At 39.2% G+C, this 19,240-nt stretch overlaps 1 protein-coding gene across 7 annotated transcripts in view; it reads right to left on the minus strand.

Annotated features, from left to right (window-relative positions):
• The window catches only part of LOC147015919 (serine/threonine-protein kinase 32B-like), a 232,001-nt gene that overhangs the window by 132,311 nt on the left and 80,450 nt on the right, over window positions 1–19,240 (minus strand). For 6 of the 7 annotated variants that reach the window (XM_085848544.1, XM_085848539.1, XM_085848541.1 and 3 more), the window contains one exon: window positions 9,958–10,013. Coding sequence is in view for 5 of the 7 variants with exons in the window: in XM_085848539.1 (XP_085704665.1) it covers window positions 9,958–10,013 (56 nt within the window). In the remaining 2 variants the exon portion in view is untranslated. Of the gene's footprint in view, window positions 1–9,957; window positions 10,014–13,572; window positions 13,629–19,240 lie in introns of those variants that run through there. The other variant, XM_085848545.1, reaches the window with a different exon arrangement.

Consider the following 19,240-nt stretch of genomic DNA (forward strand, 5'->3'; position numbering starts at 1 on the left):
CCACCCTCGGATGGCAGTTGGTACAGGCTGAGGGGAAGCGTCGAGAATAAATGAATAATTACGAAACTGAATAGTACTTGTTGGCCATCTAATAACGCTTCCCCTGTTTGGTGAAACTCGTGGACCCGCTGGACCAAATTTTCAGTCTTCACAGCCTTGTTGCATACCTACCGTCTTGCTGTGCTGCAGGAGCATGAGCTTACCTTTCACCAAGCCCAGAGGTGCTTGGGCCAGCATGGGGATTATACATTCGGTATTATTCTTGCCAAGTCATACTACTTATTATTGTTGTTAATATTATTAGTATCAATGACCATATGCTGATTTGTGTTTTTTTAACCCCCGCCATCTAAGATGGACGGAGGTTACTGTTTTCACCCCTGTTTGTTTATTTGTGATTAGTATTACGGAAAAACTCGACGGATTTTGACGAAACTTGGTGGGGGATTAGGTATGGTCCAAGGACCATGCCATTAGATTTTGGATTTGGTCCAAAGTCCAATATGGCCGCTATGGCGGCCATTTTGAAAAAATATTTAAAATTTTTTTTGTTTGCATTTCTACATTTTTAAGTGATTTCCAACCCCCCCGCCAAAAAAAAATTTTTAGAGAAAAAAAAAAAAACCCAGAAAATTTTGAAACTTTTTTTTCAACAAAATTTCCACGATTTTTTTTTTTTTGCATTTCTACATGTTATAAGTGATTTCTAATAAAAAAAAACATGCCAAAATTATAATTGCGGCTGATTTTGGAACTTCAGGTGGATATACCCATGTAAAATCAATTTCTGTCTCAAGGAATCTTGTTATGACGAATGAAATGAGTTTGTAAAAGTTAAAAGTAAAAGGGAAAGTTGCAAACTATAACTCTGTGAGCACTGTTGACGTCAAATTGAATGAATAGGATATCAGGTTCACTTGAGTGACCTAGCAGTATTGGCGGCGGAGGTTTTGCACTCTACCGAGTGCTCCCCCTCGAGTTTATTTTGTTTTTATCATGAGGATATTAGTTGTAAATTGTTTTTTTATTAGTAGTATATTAGTATTAATTAAGTGAACAAACATCATCGGTGATGAAGGTTGTCGTCAAATTTCATCAGAATTGTGTGTTCAGTTTCACAGAAGAAAGCAAATACCTCTTTTGGGGGGCAAACCCCCTGTAAACCCCCAAGGACCCTTTTTTAATGGTGAGACCAAGCTTTGGTGCATCACGAGTGATGTAGGTTGTGGTCAAGTTTCATCAAAATTGTGTGGAGTTTCGTCGAAGAAAGCAAATACATATTTTGGGGGGCAACGCCCCCCTTACACCTACTTAGACCCCAATTTTTCTAATGTCATGAACAAACTTTGGTACATCATGAGTGATGAAGGTTGTCATCAAGTTTCATCGGAATTGTGTGTATCATTTCTGAAAAGAAAGCAAATACCTCTTTGGGGGGACACCCCCCCCCATAAACTCCCTCAATACATCCCCTCAGATCACAATTTTTCTTTTAATACCGTGAACAAACTTTGGTACATCATGGGTGATGAAGGTTGTGGTCAAGTTTCATCAGAATTGTGTGTATCATTTCTGAAAAGAAAGCAAATACCTCTTTGGGGGGACACCCCCCATAAACTCCCTCAATAGATCCCCTCAGATCACAATTTTTCTTTTAATACCGTGAACAAACTTTGGTACATCACGGGTGATGAAGGTTGTGGTCAAGTTTCATCAGAATTGCATGTGTAGTTTCTGAGAAGAAAGCAAATATATTGTTGTGGTTACCAAATTCGCAAACCACCATTCAGGTCCCTTAGGTGAGGTATCTCGGTAAGTACATGTGTAGTTAGGCCCAAACCCGTTGTCTAGTGGGAATACATGTCATTTATGCGTGCTGCGACTCTTCAGGATAGCCGTTTTTCTTTTACTATCTTTATTTTGGACCAACCGCCATGATTACCACCACAACCACAACATCAACCACCAACCACAACGCCGCTTCACCACAACCGCCACGACCTTCACGTCACACCTCGCAACCGTCGCATCGCCACCGTTCTTGCGCCGCTTGTGGGTACCGGTGTTGGACTCGTGCAGGGCGCGCGCCGAACAGCGTGTACAAAATCACGGATTTTGTGCTTCAAAAACGGATCAAAAACGACACGCCCACTTTTTGCCGTCCAATCGGTAAGCGAGGGGCGAATTGGCCCCGCCCCCAGGGCGTTGGAGGGCGATCGATATATGCAAATTTATGGATCAAAAAGCATTCACGCCCACTTTTTCTCGGGCCAATGGGGAGCGAGGTGAAAGGTCGAAGGGAGGGGGTCAAAGATGAGAGGGCGAAGCCACGGGGCTGATATAAGCGACCGTGTTCGTCAGTCCAGTGAGTATTAGAGTCGAGAGGGAACAGAGAGTGAAGACTTCGCGGGCGGTGGAGTTGGCAAGAAGGAGCTGGTCGTCGTGTGCGTTGGAGTCGGAGCGGAGGGGACGGAGCTGTGGAGAGGCGGCGAGGGCAGACGAGGGGGTGCTCGCGTCGTGCAGGGAGCTGCACCCCAGGGAGGCCGACAGCGCGACCTGGCCGAGGTGGAGACGCTCGTCGCGGGGCAATAAAAATCCTCTATACCCCGAGCATCAGCAACCCCCTCCTGTTTCCCCCCGCGCTGAGATAGTGCGACCAAGGGGGCCCCTTTCCCACCCCCTACCAGACACTGTCCGCGAGGCCCGCGGAGTTGAGGCACCATCGCCGCTCCGCGTCTCATCACCAGACGGGTAGGCCCGACCCGGTCTCGGCCTCAGGCCCGCCTCATCCTTGAGGGTATTCTTTCCTTGGTTTTGGGTATGTGTTGTCGGCGCCGTCTGTGAAGTAAAATTGTATAAGTGTTGCCGTGTGCTCGTGTAATCGGTATTAGATCTGCATTGTCGCATTTGCTTTTTGTGTAAATTGAATTGTGTTTTTCTTTTCTGTGTGCTTTTGGTGGAATTGAATATGTGTGCTTTCCCTTCGTCGCGAATAAATGTGCTTTGTGTTGAACTGTTTCCCGCTTCGCTTCGTCATTTCCTTCATTGAATCCTCATCTTGCTTCACGTAAAGGGTTGGTAGTGGGCTGAATACGCCCGATAATTAATCGAACCGTCGAGGTCGACGATAACACCGCTCGGTTATCCCGATAGTACGGAACGGGTCGCTTAAGTGGCCCGTGTCCGAAGTCGACCTGCGGCGAGGTGCGATCGCCCGGTCTACCCTCCGCGTGGGTACTTAGGTAGGTCGAATTTGGCGAGCAACCCTATCCCACGCGGGGGCTGATTGGCTCGATCGCGGTGAGACCGAAAGGTCCACCCGTGACTGGTTCCCGGCGTTAGTCCGAGAGGGTCACGACTGGATTGTCCGTCCGGTGGGCGACGTGCCGCGATTCGAGTTACGTGGCCGTCAGCACGCCGGCGGGCGCGAATCCGCAACAATATATTTTATATATATATATATATATATATATATATATATATATATATATATATATATATATATGTATATATATATATATATGTGTATGTGTATATATATATATATATATATATATATATATATATATATATATATATATATATATATATATATATATGTGTATATATATATATATATATATATATATATATATATATATATATATATATATGTGTATATATATATATATATATATATATATATATATATATATATATATATATATATATATATGTGTATATATATATATATATATATATATATATATATATATATATATATATATATATATATATATATATATGTGTATATATATATATATATATATATATATATATATATATATATGTGTATATATATATATATATATATATATGTGTATATATATATATATATATATATGTGTATATATATATATATATATATATATATATATATATATATATATATATATATATATGTGTATATATATATATATATATATATATATATATATATATATATATATATATATATATATATATATATATATATATATATATGTGTATATATATATATATATATATATATATATATATGTGTATATATATATATATATATATATATATATATATATATATATATATATATATATATATATATATATATATATATATATATATATATATATGTGTATATATATATATATATGTGTATATATATATATATGTGTATATATATATATGTATATATATGTATATATATATATATATATATATATATATATATATATATATATATATATATTGGGGGGCAACCCCCACAGACCACCTAAGGACCTGATTTTTTTAATGCCATGAACAAACTTTGGTACATGCATGGTGATGAACACTGTGGTAACGTTTCATCAAAATTGTGTGTGTAGTTTAGTTGCAAGTATATGTAGACAGACGGGTGGACGGACAGACGGATGACGCGCAATCCCATAAGCTCCCTGGAACTAAGTTCCAGGTGAGCTAACAAGTGTTGAAACATAGAGGAGAAGGGAGCCATTCTCCACTGTAAAGTCTATTCAAATAAATGGTGGGGATTGGGGGGGGGGTCATCGTTAGGGGAGCTAGATTCATGGACCAGCTGAAGAAGACCACATTGGCCACCAGAGCAGCGACGGTGCCATACCACAAATTCAAAAAAGTTGTATCAACGGCATATAAATTCCAAAATAAACATAAAATAAAACAGATAACAGTGAAGGCTAGAATACAAACTGAAGAAGATATGAGGAGGATGGGAGCTGAGGGTTCGCCAGGGGTTGGACAGAGGGATGGAGGAAAAGTGGCCTCAATGGCGCAGGAAGGGGGTATGCGACTAAGGCAGGGTTTGGAATATGGAGCGTCACTGGGGATACAGTGGTGAAGGTGAGGTGAGATAGAGGGGAAGGAGACACAGAACCACCCTGAAGGTAAGGGGGAACAGACCCGACTTAGAGTCGTGGACCGAGTGAAAACACTTGCACAAATGACGGGGATGAAACCAAGAATGGCCGATGATAACGGGCAGAAGGACAGAGGGGAAAAGAGGGGTGGAGGAGAGGAGGAGGAGGGAGGAGGATGATGATGAGGAGCAGCGAAAACTGGAAGAAAAGCTGACAAAAAAAATAGTGGAGATGAGATTGACACCACTCGGGGAAAGACCACAACTATCCCAAAAATAGAAAACAACCAACTGACAAAAATACGAGTTCGGAGAATCAACAAAGCATTCAGCAGATTGGGACCAAAATCATCGCCATTAAAGGAACTCAACACTGTGAGCTTTGCAGCAGCACTGCTCGTACAAGAAAAAGTAACAGGAAAACAACATCGCAAGAAGAGCACATCCAGACAGAGACCAGGCACCACCATGGAAACAGAGGCAAGAGACACAAAGGGAGCAACTGAAAAAGAAAGAGGACAAATACATACAACAATTTATAAGGGGAGATCGAAGTCCAATGCAAATAAGGAGAATCCAAAAAAATTAAAAAAAAATTTATAAAATCAGAAATGAAAACCTAAAGGTTATGATTGCTCAAAGCAAACTCAAGATAGAAATGATTGCAGGAAATAATTTTTTTTAACTACGAGGAAAACAACAAAGGGAGAAAACAAAACCACATGTTTGAACATAACCCGAAAATATTCTACCATGAATTTGGGAAACAAAAGCAAAACGTATCAAAACCCCCCAATAAGGATAAACTTGAAAATTTCTGCAAAGGAATATATGAGGAACCAAAAGAACACAACAAGAGGCAGATTGGATCCAAAACTTGGAAGAAAAAAAAAATAACATCTAAAGGAAATACCTCCAGTGATATTTAATGAAGAATAAATAAATAAATAAATAAAGCAACCAAAAATGCCAAATTTTAAAAGCCCAAGCTATGATGGAATTCCAAACTTGTGGTTAAAGCAACTGGATGCTCTCCACAATCACTATGCTCGAGCATTCAACGAACTTATCAAAGAGGAGGAGGCCTTGGATCACAGAAGGTAACACATTCCTCATTCCAAAATTGAAGAAACCCAACGACCTCACAAGTATAGACCAATAGCATTTCTACCAACAACATACAAACTTCTCACATGAATCATCACAGAAATTATGTACCACCGCCTAACACAAGAAGGAGGCTCAGAACGAGAACAGGCGGGTTTCAAGAGAAGATGCTAAGGAACAATAGACCACTGACTACTAAACAAGGCCAGACTTGGAAATTGCAATACGGGGAGAACCAAATCGTCCATCATCCACAGCATGGATAGATGACAAAAAATCTTTTGAAAGTGTTCCACATTAATGGATGATAAAATGCATGCAATTGTACAAGATCAATCCTAAAATAATCAAACTGATTGAGAAAGCAATGAAGCTTTGGAATACCACATTGATATATTATAGCAGTCGGAAGGAAAGATTGAAATACCAGGGGTGAAGGTGCATTGTGGGATTTTTCGAGGAGACAGCCTTTTGCCTCTCCTATTTTGCCTGCCCCTAGACCCACTGAGCAACCTCATTAATGAACAAGGACATGGATACACCCTAACATCAAATAAGAGAACTTCCAAAGAGACACAAAAGATGACACATCTGCTTTACATGGATGATTTAAAACTCTTTGCACCAAACGATGAAAAAATGACATAACTCAAATTAGTGAAACAGTACTCTGACGACCTTTAAATAGAATTTGGCCGAGATAAGTATGCCAAGTGTACATTCGTACAAGGCAGACAAAAAAAAAACAGACAACATAAAGATTGACACCAAAACAAGTAGAAAGCATCTGCAAATGCAAAGCCCATCCGCATCCGCTTTGCATTTGGACGTTTTCCTCTTCTGTGTGATAAACATGACGAACACAACTGAAAACTGGAAAGGCACTCGGTAAAGGACATACCTCTGCCACAAAATGCCTCATCAAGTAGAACATATTAGGCCCAATAAATTTTTGAAATATCATGCTTTATTTGGCCCCATTTTCTCAATGATGAAGAATCACTTTTAAAATTAAAAAAAATTCTCGTATCCGGATCTGGATTCGGATCTTCACCAAAACGGAATCAATTCGTGCTTGTCAAACACCAAATTTGCCCACCAAATTTCATCCAAATCCATCCGCAACTTTTTGAGTTGTCCTGCACACAAACAACCAGACAAACAGACAGATAGATAGGGGTGAAAACATAACCTCCTTCCACCTTCGGTGGCAGAGGTAAAAATACCAATAAAAATTGACTATTTTAGGCGAACTTGACGTTTTGACCTCAAAGGCAATAATTTTTAGTGACCCAATATGAAAATCCAGCTCATATTTCAAGTCAATCAGATGGAATTGACGATTTTGTGACTTTGACCTTTGACCTTTTGACCTTAAAACAATCAGCTTCTCGTGTTTTATGGGTGAACCAATTCAGTGACCCAATATGCAAACCCTGTTCAAATTTCAAGTCAATTGAATACAAATTGACGATTCTATGTGACCTTATTGACCTTTGACCTTTTAATCTAAAAAAAATGGCTTCCAGCTATTGATTGGTGAACTAATTCAGTGACCCAATATGCAAATTCTTACAATTTCAGGCCAATTGAATGAAAATTGATGATTTTATGTGACATTAACCTTTGACCTTTTAACCTTTTTACCAACTTGTTCATTTGCCTTCTCCACATTCTCATAATAAAGCTTATTTTGAAAAATTTATGACAAAAGCTCAAATGGTAAAAAAAAAGAAAAAGTTATGGCCCGGACAGACACACAAACAGAAGTGATTGCAAAAACCCATCCCTTGCAACAATACAGGAACGAGAAAACGAAGCATCATACAAATACCTTGGAGTAGAAGAGGGCCACCAAATATGTCACAAATAAATGCACAAACCATTGCCAAAGAATACCTGCATAGAACGAGGCTGATCCTGAAAACATACCTTTTTCAAAGGAACAAAATGAAAGCCATAAACCAACTTGCAATACCAGTATTCCAGGAGAGCTGCAGGATAATAAACTGGACACAATCAGATTTCAATAAATTTGATATAAAAACAAGGAAAATCATCACCATCTACAAAATGTTCCACAAAAAATCAATGCATCTCGACAATACAACTGTTTCGACGAGAAGGAGGTAGCGGCCCAATGGAACTCAACCAAGTGCAGAGAATGACAACAGTAGGATTGGCCGAATACATGAAAAGTTTAACAGACTACCGAATCCAATTTGCAAGCAAACACGAAGGCAACAAAACCAGAGAAGGTATCCCTAACCCACCTTGAAAAAAAATTCCAAAGAAAGGTGCGCATGGAAGATGTGACACATGAAACTGAAAAAAAGACAAAATAAAAATATAAAACGAAACACAGTATCAACAGATTATACATTAACAAGTGGGAAAATGATAAAATAGCAGGAAGGTATTAAAAAAAAAAGAAAGAGTTCAACATTTTGGAGGCTCTTTGGAATGACGAAGAAGGGGTCAGCTCAACTGAGATGGAGAACGACTCATTATAAATGGCCAATACCAAGGACACTACACCAATGGCTTTAAGAAAATGGTGGGACTGAGAAAACTGGACAAGTGTAGGTTCTGCAAGTTAGAAACAGAAAGTATGAGCCACTGACGATTGGAATGTAAAAAAATACTCATGTCAGAACAGCTGTACACCCAAAGGCACAACAAGGTATGTGGAGTAATCTACTGGCACATCCACAAAACTCTCAATATCCCAGTTCCACAAAAATAATGAAACACGAACCAAAAGCAATCACTGAAAACAAGGAAGTAATGCTCACATACAACCGAAAAATCCCGATGAGCGTGAACAGAGAAAACAAAGCATTGCAATTGGATCTAGCACTGAGGTACAAAAAGAAAAAGACAGCATTCCTAATTGAGGTGTTAGCACCCAACAATTTTGGCCTAAATAGTGCAGAAATCAAGAAAATAACGAAATTCCAAAATCTCAAAAATGAAGTGAAAAGATCCTGGAAGCTGAATAGCGCCGAAATTGTACGTGTGATAATAATTAGAGCAATGGGAATGATAAAAAAAAATAACTGAACAGAGATCTTAAAAATCATCCCTGGGAATATTACGACAAACAAACTGCTGTTGGAAGCTGTCCGGACCTCAGTGACCAATCCCCAAAAGAGCCCTTGGAACAAAACTTTGAGAACAAGAAAACTTCACAAATTGGTCCATGAATCATGATTACCCTTACCGAAGCTGAGGTAGGTGGATACTTACCTGGGAGGGTTCTTTTCCACCTTCTGAAATTCGCATATGGAGATAGCAATGACACACACACACACACACACACACACACACACACACACACACACACACACACACACACACACACACACACACACACACACACACATACTGCAGAGGTAGCTTAGTCTGGGTTCAATTCTCAACACAATTATAAAACTGTGATTGGTGTTTCGCAGAAAGGGTAATGAGTGTGCCGCAGGGTAATGAGTGTGCCATCCTTTGGATGGATGTTTATCAGGGCACCAACCCACGAGCATTACAACCTATCTTCTCTTTTGATGAAAAGTAGATGAGTTATTACTGACACACTTGTGAAATTTGCTGTTCTCACTGTTGGAAAGGCAAGAGCAAACCCAACAGAATAGTGCTTGCCAGGAGACTGCTAACAGCAGCACTGATGCTATATCTGCAGAGTATGGATATAAGAAATATAAATACAGTGAACACACACACTACACACACATAACCTCACTGAGGACCATACCCAAACAATAAAACTCACTAACAAGCACAGTACCACCATGCCACTCCATGCTACACACTACAAAACATCAAGTAGGCAATATAACACTAATGTTTAAAACATGGCACGAAGTATCGCATGCCCAACTTGAAAACGCTGCAGTTCTACTTAAATTAAATATGCAACACTGGAGACATAGTGAAGCTTTTCTCACCTTTCCAAAACTTCCTTTCCCAATGGCTCGCAGAATTTGAAAGTGATCAAAACCAACTGTGGAGGCAAAGCAGGGAATTAGTTTGACATCAAATCCCAAATGAACCCAATTTCCTGAGCAGGCATGCATGTTCCTATAAATATCTTGATACAATTACGCCCAAACCAAAAGTACTCTGAAAACAATGTACTCGTACATTGTGGCACTGACAAAGATTAATGGTTGTAAATATAGTGTGAAATCAGGGTTTACACAGTACAGTATGTGATATGAAATTGACATTGCACTGATATAGAAAGGCATACAGTAGCAGTCGCTGAAGTGTGGGATAAAAAGTTGGGGGGGGGGGATGGCTGCAAGATGATCATGACAAAGCTCGTTAAATGAAGAACTATAACGGACACTCCGTCGAGCGCATACCTCCGCCAGGCTGATTAGTTTAAGTTTTGTATCCCGCTGATAGGTCGGATCTAAGATTCGGACCTGAATCAAAATTTAATCAGCTTGTTCTTGTCACTTACCCAACTAATTCACCAAGTTTCATCCGAATCCGTCCACAACTTTTTGAGACATTTTGTTCCCAAACAGACAGACAGGGGTGAAAACATAACCTCCATCAATCTTCGGTGGTGGAGGGAATACAAATAAAACTCTTGTAATACACAATGATAATTTGTGATTCTGTTTGAATTTATCACTACAGCATCCATTTACAGAAGTGGTTAATCATTTAATCGTGCTTCCTGATATGCACGGACTGAAAAACATCATTTTTTGATCTCTTCTTCTCTGCACTTGTTTTTGAACTGAATTTCTCTTTCTACTTGTTTAAGTGTTTCCTTCTCTATCTTTGTCAATGAAGTATGGGTTTGTCTGTTGGTGTTCCCATCTGAACATCCGGCTCATTCCCTCGTATGGACGTTAAACTGAATGTCCCGTCCGCTGACATTAGTCGGTAGACAGCAAAAATCTCACAAATCCTTTGCAAAAAGTATCACCGACACCCTGGCCAAATTCCAAATTCCTGCTGCAATCTACAATGGCATATGTAGAACGCTATATGTGATCAGTTTGAAAATTTTTGAGGGTCATCTCAGGATAAAATGGTCCACAGAAAAAAAAAATGACGTCATTGGTCACGTGATTCAGTAGCCATATTGTTTGGTTTTTTTTTAACCTTCAAAAATCTTCTTCTCTGAAGTGGTTAAACGGATCAAGGTGAACCTTTACATGTATGACCACCTACCTATCCATGAGGAACAAAAGGTTCATACATATGACATCATAGGTCACATGGTTTGACAGCCATAATGGATTTACCCTAAAACCTATCTAAATCTTCTTCTCCAGAACTGCTGGACAGATCGAGGGGAAACTTCACACGAATGTTCCCCAAGCCTTGGGCGTACAAGTTTGTTAAGAAATAAATGATAGGTCACATGGTTTGGCAGCCATATTGGATTGAAGAAAATATTAAATAATGTATTTTTTCTAGAACCGCTTAATCAATCGATGTGAAACTTCACAATTATGATCTCGTCATGATGGGGAATAAATGTTTTAAATTTCAACTTGATCGGATACATGGTCTGGCAGCCAGAATTATTAATTTTTTTGATCTGGGTTCTTTTTATTTTTTGGATATATTTATTTTATTTTATGTTTTTTGAAACAAGGTTCACTTGGCTGTGCCTGGATGGGTTTGAGAGTAGAGGAGCAGCAGCAGCTGAAATGTGAATCCTATCCAGATTCCTCCTGATGACTTCATCTTTGCTTTTTGCTTGTTTGGGTTCCTTCTGATTACTCTGTACCTGAACAATGCAGGGCTGTACCGATTTGGTCTTCCATTTGATTTGAATTGAATTTATTTTAATCCCATTCTAAACACCACACAAAACAAGTTCTGGCAAGAGTTTGCAATCTCTGATTGCTCTTTTTCATTTTTTTTCAATGATCTTTAGGCATACATACACACACACACACACACACACACACACACACACACACACACACACACACACACACACACACACACACACACACACACACAAACATAGATAATTTCCTAATGGTGGGGAGGGGTTAGGCAAAATTTGATTGATTGGCCCATCTAGTTTTTTTTTTTTAAGATGATTTTCAAACATACACACAAGCGTGCATGCAGGGAATGTCCTTGTGGAGGACGAAGTGGGAGTTGTACAATGTCCTCCATGAGCTTTAGAGCAATACAAAAATAATTCTGAATACAAAACAGGACTTGTGGGTTTCAGAACACTCACTTTAATGGTGAACTTCAGTTTTAAGAGCTTCCTTTCCAAAACTTTAAAATAATTAGTGTTTCTCTCACTGATGAATCTTTAAAGGGGAAATACAGACTGTATTTTGTATGACTAGATCCAGCAGGGTGCAGCAAAGGTAGAGTACTTGGCCCGAGTTTGTTTCGTGACCTGACTATAAACTGACAGTTTGGTGCTTCACAGGAAGTGTGTTGCATTCCAGTGTCTCTTTCCTCTGGTGGAGGGAGTCCTACAGGGGTTTTCCATCTGATAGCATTAGCAGATGTTCATAAAATATCCCATGATGTCTTTTATGAAGAGTCGGCGACTTATAGTGGGCACATTAGCTAAATTCCAAATTGCTGCCTAAATCACCTCCAGTCGAATGCCAGGAGAGGCCGGCCAGTTCGTGAACGACTTGAGCCAAAAACTCCTCAGAGTACAGTGTATAACAATCAATTCTCTGGAGAACTACTTCCTTGCCATTATCTTTCCACTGAAATGAATTTTCTAATTTTCTTTATATCGTTCTTTTTTGAACAATTTTTGGGAATATTAACCTAAATTGACCTAAAATTATCACAAGATAAATTGTACTAATGCATTGTACTGGCAGAATTTAGTTTGAGGATACATTAGAGATGCACAAAGTTTTAAAATAACGAGGCTGTGAAAAGCAAGTGCATAAATTGGAAACAATAATAAAATACCAATCCTCACACCAACTGGGAAGAGTAAAATTGCAATCGGCCACATGTGAGGATTTGTTCTTATTATCTGTTGAGATAACATAATTAGTTTATTTCCACTGGCAATTGTGTCCCATAAACTAATAACAACCTGGATAATCCAATCCGAGGGGCATCCAAAATGTCTTGGGAATGAGATGCACAAACTTTTTCAACATACTGTATATTCTAATTATTCAAGAAATATTTATCTTACTAAATATATTTACTTAATTAGTCGCTGGCTTAAGACCTTAAGGTTATGAGTTCAAGCCCCTGCCATGTCATAAATAACAAAGGGTGGGTTCACTCAGCCTGTCATCCTTCCGGGGTCGGCAAAATTAGTACCGAATCTGGCTAAAGTGAGCCATTCGAGTATCCTGCGTCGGAGTTGCGACCCGTCCAGGATTGTGCCTCCCAGCCAATGGAACTACCTCGGCAGCCCTATGTGGCTGACGGCACGAAAGGAATGTTTTTATTTATTTACTTAATCAGTATATTGACAAAAACTTGGACAATTATACGTCTTGTTCTGAGAATTTTTCAAACACCCCATGTATAAAAGGCTGACAGACCAATCTAGACTATTAAAATTCGAAATGCAGTGGCACCTTGGTGGCTCCCTGAAGACAGTCAGAAAGGAACACACTTTCAAGAGGATGCGTTCTGAAAAAAAAAGAAGAATTACTGAAGAAAAGCACGAAAAGTTGGAGGGGAGGTGAGACAAGATTAAATCAAGGAGAGAGAAAGAGAGAAAGAGAGAAAGAGAGAAAAAGAGAAAGAGAGAAAGAGAGAAAGAGTCGTGATGAGAAATATGGATCAGTAATTTAACAGTTGGGTAAGGCCTATCACAAATTTTTTACTCATCTCTGTTAGGCTGTGTATCAGTACAGTGCAATATTAACGCTTGCACATCTTTGATTTGATGGGATATTTCTGCTGAAAGTGAAGTAAAGTAAAAAGGGCACAAGTTATCATGTTGTATTGTACTTAGACTTTGTCTTGTATAGAAGAATCGTCAGGGTTGAAGAAATTTCAGGTACTCCTGGATATGGAACCATCTAGCAAGTACCAGCAGTTTGTAGAGGGAGGGACTTTTGTGAATGTTCTCTCCCTCTCTGAGTACATGTAAATGGGAAGAGAGGGGGAAGAGGGAGAGGAAGAACAGCCAATCCAGAGTTGCTTTGTTGTATGCCATGCCATGGCAGAGAGATTTCCGTTTCATCTTTGAAATAAACTCAGCTTTGGAGTTCATGAGCTGCTGGCTCAGATCATTTGAGTAGAGAACCTTGGGGTTTTGTGGCAGTCACAAAAATGACTTTGCCGCAACACAATGGGCAGTAGCACGAGGACCATAGAAGTGAGGCAAGCTGTCATGGTGCCAATTGAAGTCACCAGGGATTATAAAAATAGGGCCATTGGAACTGTAGCTTATCTAGGCCCTGGCCTAATGTTGTTGTAACCCACATTTGTTAGCATTCCGATTGCTAGGTCTGGAGAAGAAGAGTTTTGAAGGAATTTATGTGATTTTCACAAAAATTTACTGAGGCCGCCATTTTGACACACTTCCGGTTAAGTGATCGGCATGACCTCGACAATTTAACATCAGGACCCTATCCTAATGGTGTAACACAAATTTGGTAGCATTCTGGCTGGCAGGTCTGGAGAAGAAGAGTTTTGAAGGAATTTACGTGACCACCATTTTGGCACACTTCCAGTCACATTATCTGCATGACCTCCACAACTTAACATCCCAACCCTGGCCTAATATTGGAACCCAAATTTGGTAGCATTCTGACTGCTGTGTCTGGAGAAGAAAATTTTTGAATGAATTTACTAAGTCCGCCATTTTGACCTGGTTAACATTACGTGACTGGAATGAGGGGTAATCACCGTTACTAGTCAGGAGCGGAACCTTGCTGCCAAATTCCAGCCAGATCGGCCCAGCGGTTTCGCCAGAGAAGTCAAAATAGGAGATGGGGTTATCAAGAAAGGAGTTCCTCACTTAGACCACGATACTGCCATGAGCATGAGTGTTGGATCTGTCAAATTGGTACAAGGAATAATCGGGGAGGGAGATGTGCAAGTCTTAGATAACTTGTAAAACAAAGGTTTCTGTTAGACGGATGACATCTGAGGATGAGGAGGAAACCTGCAGGGAGAGATCGTTGGAAAGCATACCAGATAGAAACAGTTGGCTACGATAGGAATGGGTAAGAGCTGAAGAGGCATAACTGGCCAGAGGGATTGAGAGAGGAGGATCCATGACATTACAATTACAACGAGAAAGAGCAATCAGAGATTGCAGACCCTCACCAGAACTTTTGTGTGGTGTTTGTGTTGTTTTGTGTGGTGTATTTTGTGTGGCATTTGTGTACTGGTGTGATACGTAATTAAATAAGAGATATAATTAGAACTGCCACTTTATAACTGCTGGCAGTGATGACCAGGTACCAAGATATCCCGCTTTGATGCAACTCTGCTTTGATTGGACACCTGACCCTAACCCATGACGTTTTTCATTATTATTCAATTGAATTCAGAATGGGATTAAAATTAGTTAAATTCAAATCAAATGGAACACAAAATTGGAACAGTCCTGCATTGGAATAATAACCAGAAGGAACCCAAACAAGCAAAAAGCAAAGATGAAGTCATTAGGAGGAACCTGGACAGGATTCGCATTTCAGCTGCTACTCCTCTACCCTCATACCCACCCAGGCACAATCAAGTGAACCATATTAAAAAGAAAAAAGAAAAAATAAAGAATCCACATCAAAATAATAATTCTGGCTGCCTGACCATGTGTCCAATAAAGTTGAAATTTAAACAAGTATTCCCCATCATTACTAAATCATAACTGTGACGTTTCATGTCGATTGATTAAGCCGTTCCAGAGAAAACATTATTTAATAATTTTCTTCAATCCAATATGGCTGCCAAACCATGTGACATCAATTATTCCTGAACAAACTTGTACACCCAAGGCTTGGGGAACATTTGTGTGATGTTTGCCCTCAGCCTCTCCAGCCGTTCTGGAGAAGATTTTTATAGGTTTTTGGGTAAATCCAATATGGCTGCCAAACCATGTGACTTATGATGTCATATTTGTGAACCTTTTGTTCCTTGTGGATAGGCGGTCATAATAGTAAAGTTTCGCCTCAATCTGTTCAGCCGTTTCAGAGAAGATTTTTGAAGGTTAAAAAAAGATTTCAGAAGTTTGATCTTGAGTTGACATTTGACCTTTTGACCTCAAGAATAGTTGGTTTCCAAATTCAGCAATGTACTATGCAATTGCTGCTTAATTATCAGGTTAATCAGATGAAAATTGATGATTTTTCAGATGAAATTTGATGCTTTTAAAAGTTTGACCTTGAGTTGACCTTTGACCTTTTGACCTCAAAAATAGTTGCTTTCCCAATTCAGTGACACAATATGCAAATCTTGTTCAAATTTCAAGTCATTCGGATGAAAAATAATGATTTTTCAAATAAAATTTGATGATTCTAGAAGTTTGACCTTGAGTTGACCTTTGACCTTTTGACCTCAAAAATAGTTGGTTTCCTAATTCAGTGACACAATATGCAAATCTTGTTCAAATTTCAAGTCAATCGGATGAAAAATAATGATTTTTCAAATAAAATTTGATGATTCTAGAAGTTTTACCTTGAGTTGACCTTTGACCTTCGACGTCAAAATCAATAAGCTTCTCAGTTGAGACTACCTCTACAAGTTAGTAAAGTTTCATGATGATCGGTTTGGAATTGTGACCTGAAGGCGACAAACAGGCAGACAGACAAATAGACAGAATAACAAAATCCACTGACAAATACACTTCAAAAATCTTCGATTTTGCAAGTCACAAACAAACAGACAGACGGACAAACAAGAAGAAGACGTCGTGCAGAGCACGATGCTTGCAAAATCCATAAAACAAATTTGACCTCAAAAACAATTGATGGTTGAATTCAATGACCAAATATGCAACTTCTCTTCAAACTTCAAGTGAATCAGATGAGAATTGACAATTTTTGAAAATTGGGCCAATGTTGACCTTTTGGCCTATGTTGACCACAAATATAGTTGGTGATTGAATTTAGCTACCTGATATGAAAATCCTCTTCAAATTTCAAGTCAATCGGAAGAAAATTGAGGATTTTAGAAATACCACATTAGTTGTTGACCTTGGGCCTATGTTGACCTTTTGGTCTATGTTGAACTCAAAAATAATTGGCTGATTGAATTCAGTGACCTCAAATATAAATCCTCTTCAAATTTCAAGTGAATCGGATGAAAATTGAGGATTTTCGAAATCTCACCTAAGTTGTTGACCTTTCGGCCTTTTGATCTCAAAAACATTATGCTTCTTCCTTATGACAAACTCTACCATGTGGTGAAGTTTCGTGAAGATTGGTTAAAAATTGTGACCTGCAGGCGATAAACAGACCGAGAGACAGACAAACAGACAGATAGGCAAAATCGACGAACCAATATACTTCAAAAATCTTCGATTTTGCAAGTAACAAACAAACAAACAAACAAGCAGTCATAGACTGGTACTTACGAAATCGTCAACTTGACCTCTGACCTTGTCTAATAAAAGCTGTCTCTAGAGAAGGTAGCGACGCAAACCAGAAGTTTCGACGATGATTCTGTACAAAACCTCTCATAAAACATCCGATTTTTACCAGAATTTCGACAACCGAGTGGTAAGCATACTTAACCGTTACCAAAATTGAAGACAGGATTGAAATTGACTTTAAAACGAGCGCGTAATGCCATGTGTTACAATCCCCCTCATGAGCATAATCTTCAGTTAAGCCTCAGACACGACACCCGACATAAATCTCATAAAACATCCGATTTTTACCAGAAATTCGACAACCGAGTATTAAGCATACTTAACCATTACCAAAAGTGAAAACAGAATTGCGATTCAAGTTAAAACGAACTCGTAACGTCGACCGAAGCAAAAATCTCCATTTCTCCACGCAATTATTTAATATTATTTTATCAAAGTCACAAAACCATAATATTCGGCCATCCACCAACAATTTTTACATAATCCGACGGCTTAGCGAGTCAGGCATGCGACGATAACCTTTATTGGGATAAAAAAATGACTTTTAAACACCATCTTTATCGAAAACACCGTCAGCGCGCACACGGAAAACCTTTGCGCGACTCAACGCCGCGTCTGCTCGAGCGCGCTGCACCACATGATGAGCAGTGAGGCGGCGAGTGAAATATGTTTTATACAATTTTAAAACGTCTCCAAAACATCCGATTTTTACCAGAATTTTGACAACCGAGTGTTAAGCGTCCTAGGCGATCGCAAAAACCGAAGACAAAATTAAAATAGGAAGTGAAAACGAACTCGTAACGTCGACCGAAGCAAAAATACTCCATTTCTCCACATGAATTTACGGAATCATGTTTAACCTCACTGTGACCTTGACCTTTGACCGATTTTGACCAAAATCTAATAAGCGCGAGCCATCACCCTCCTGAATCACGTGGTGTAATTTGACATTGGTAGCTTCTTCCGTTCTCGAGTTATCGTGCCTCCAAACAAACACACACACAAACAAACAAACACACAAACAGAGGACGGAAGTCATCAATATACTTACGAAATCTTTAGATTTTGTAAGTAACAAACAGACCCAAATGCAATACCCTCTCCTTCGGCAAGGGTAACTAGAATGGCAATCTTCATACCTCCGCCAGGCTGAACAGTCTACGTTTTGTATCCCACTGATAGGCTGGATATGCATCCGTACGAATCGGCTTGTTCTCGTCACATACCCAACTCATCCACCAAGTTTTGTCATAATCCGTCCACAACATTTTGAAATATCATGCTATACCATATCCCGTTTTTGGCCCCAATCTCTAAATGGTGAAGAATCACTGAAAATATCAGATCCAGATCTTCACCAAAATCCACTCAATTCGTCCTTATCACACACCCAACCTGTCCACCATGTTACGTCTGAATCCGGCAATAACTTTTTAAGATATAGTGTTATATATCATTTTTGGCCCTATCTCTCAATGGTGAAAACAAATAACTATAGTGTCCGAATCTGGATCTTCAACAAAATCTAATCAATTCATCCTTGTCACACACCCAACATGTAAAACCAAATTCATCTGAATCCATGCATAACTTTTTGAGATATCCTGCTCACAGACAGTCAGAGACAGACAGACAAACAAACAGAGAAGCACACAGAGGTGAAAACATAGCCCCTGTCCAACTTTGGTGGTGGAGGT

Source organism: Eptatretus burgeri, chromosome 12 (genome assembly GCF_056783735.1).
Source record: "Eptatretus burgeri isolate ZD-2024b chromosome 12, Ebu_testis_v1, whole genome shotgun sequence".
In the NCBI taxonomy this organism is placed as follows: domain Eukaryota; kingdom Metazoa; phylum Chordata; class Myxini; order Myxiniformes; family Myxinidae; genus Eptatretus; species Eptatretus burgeri.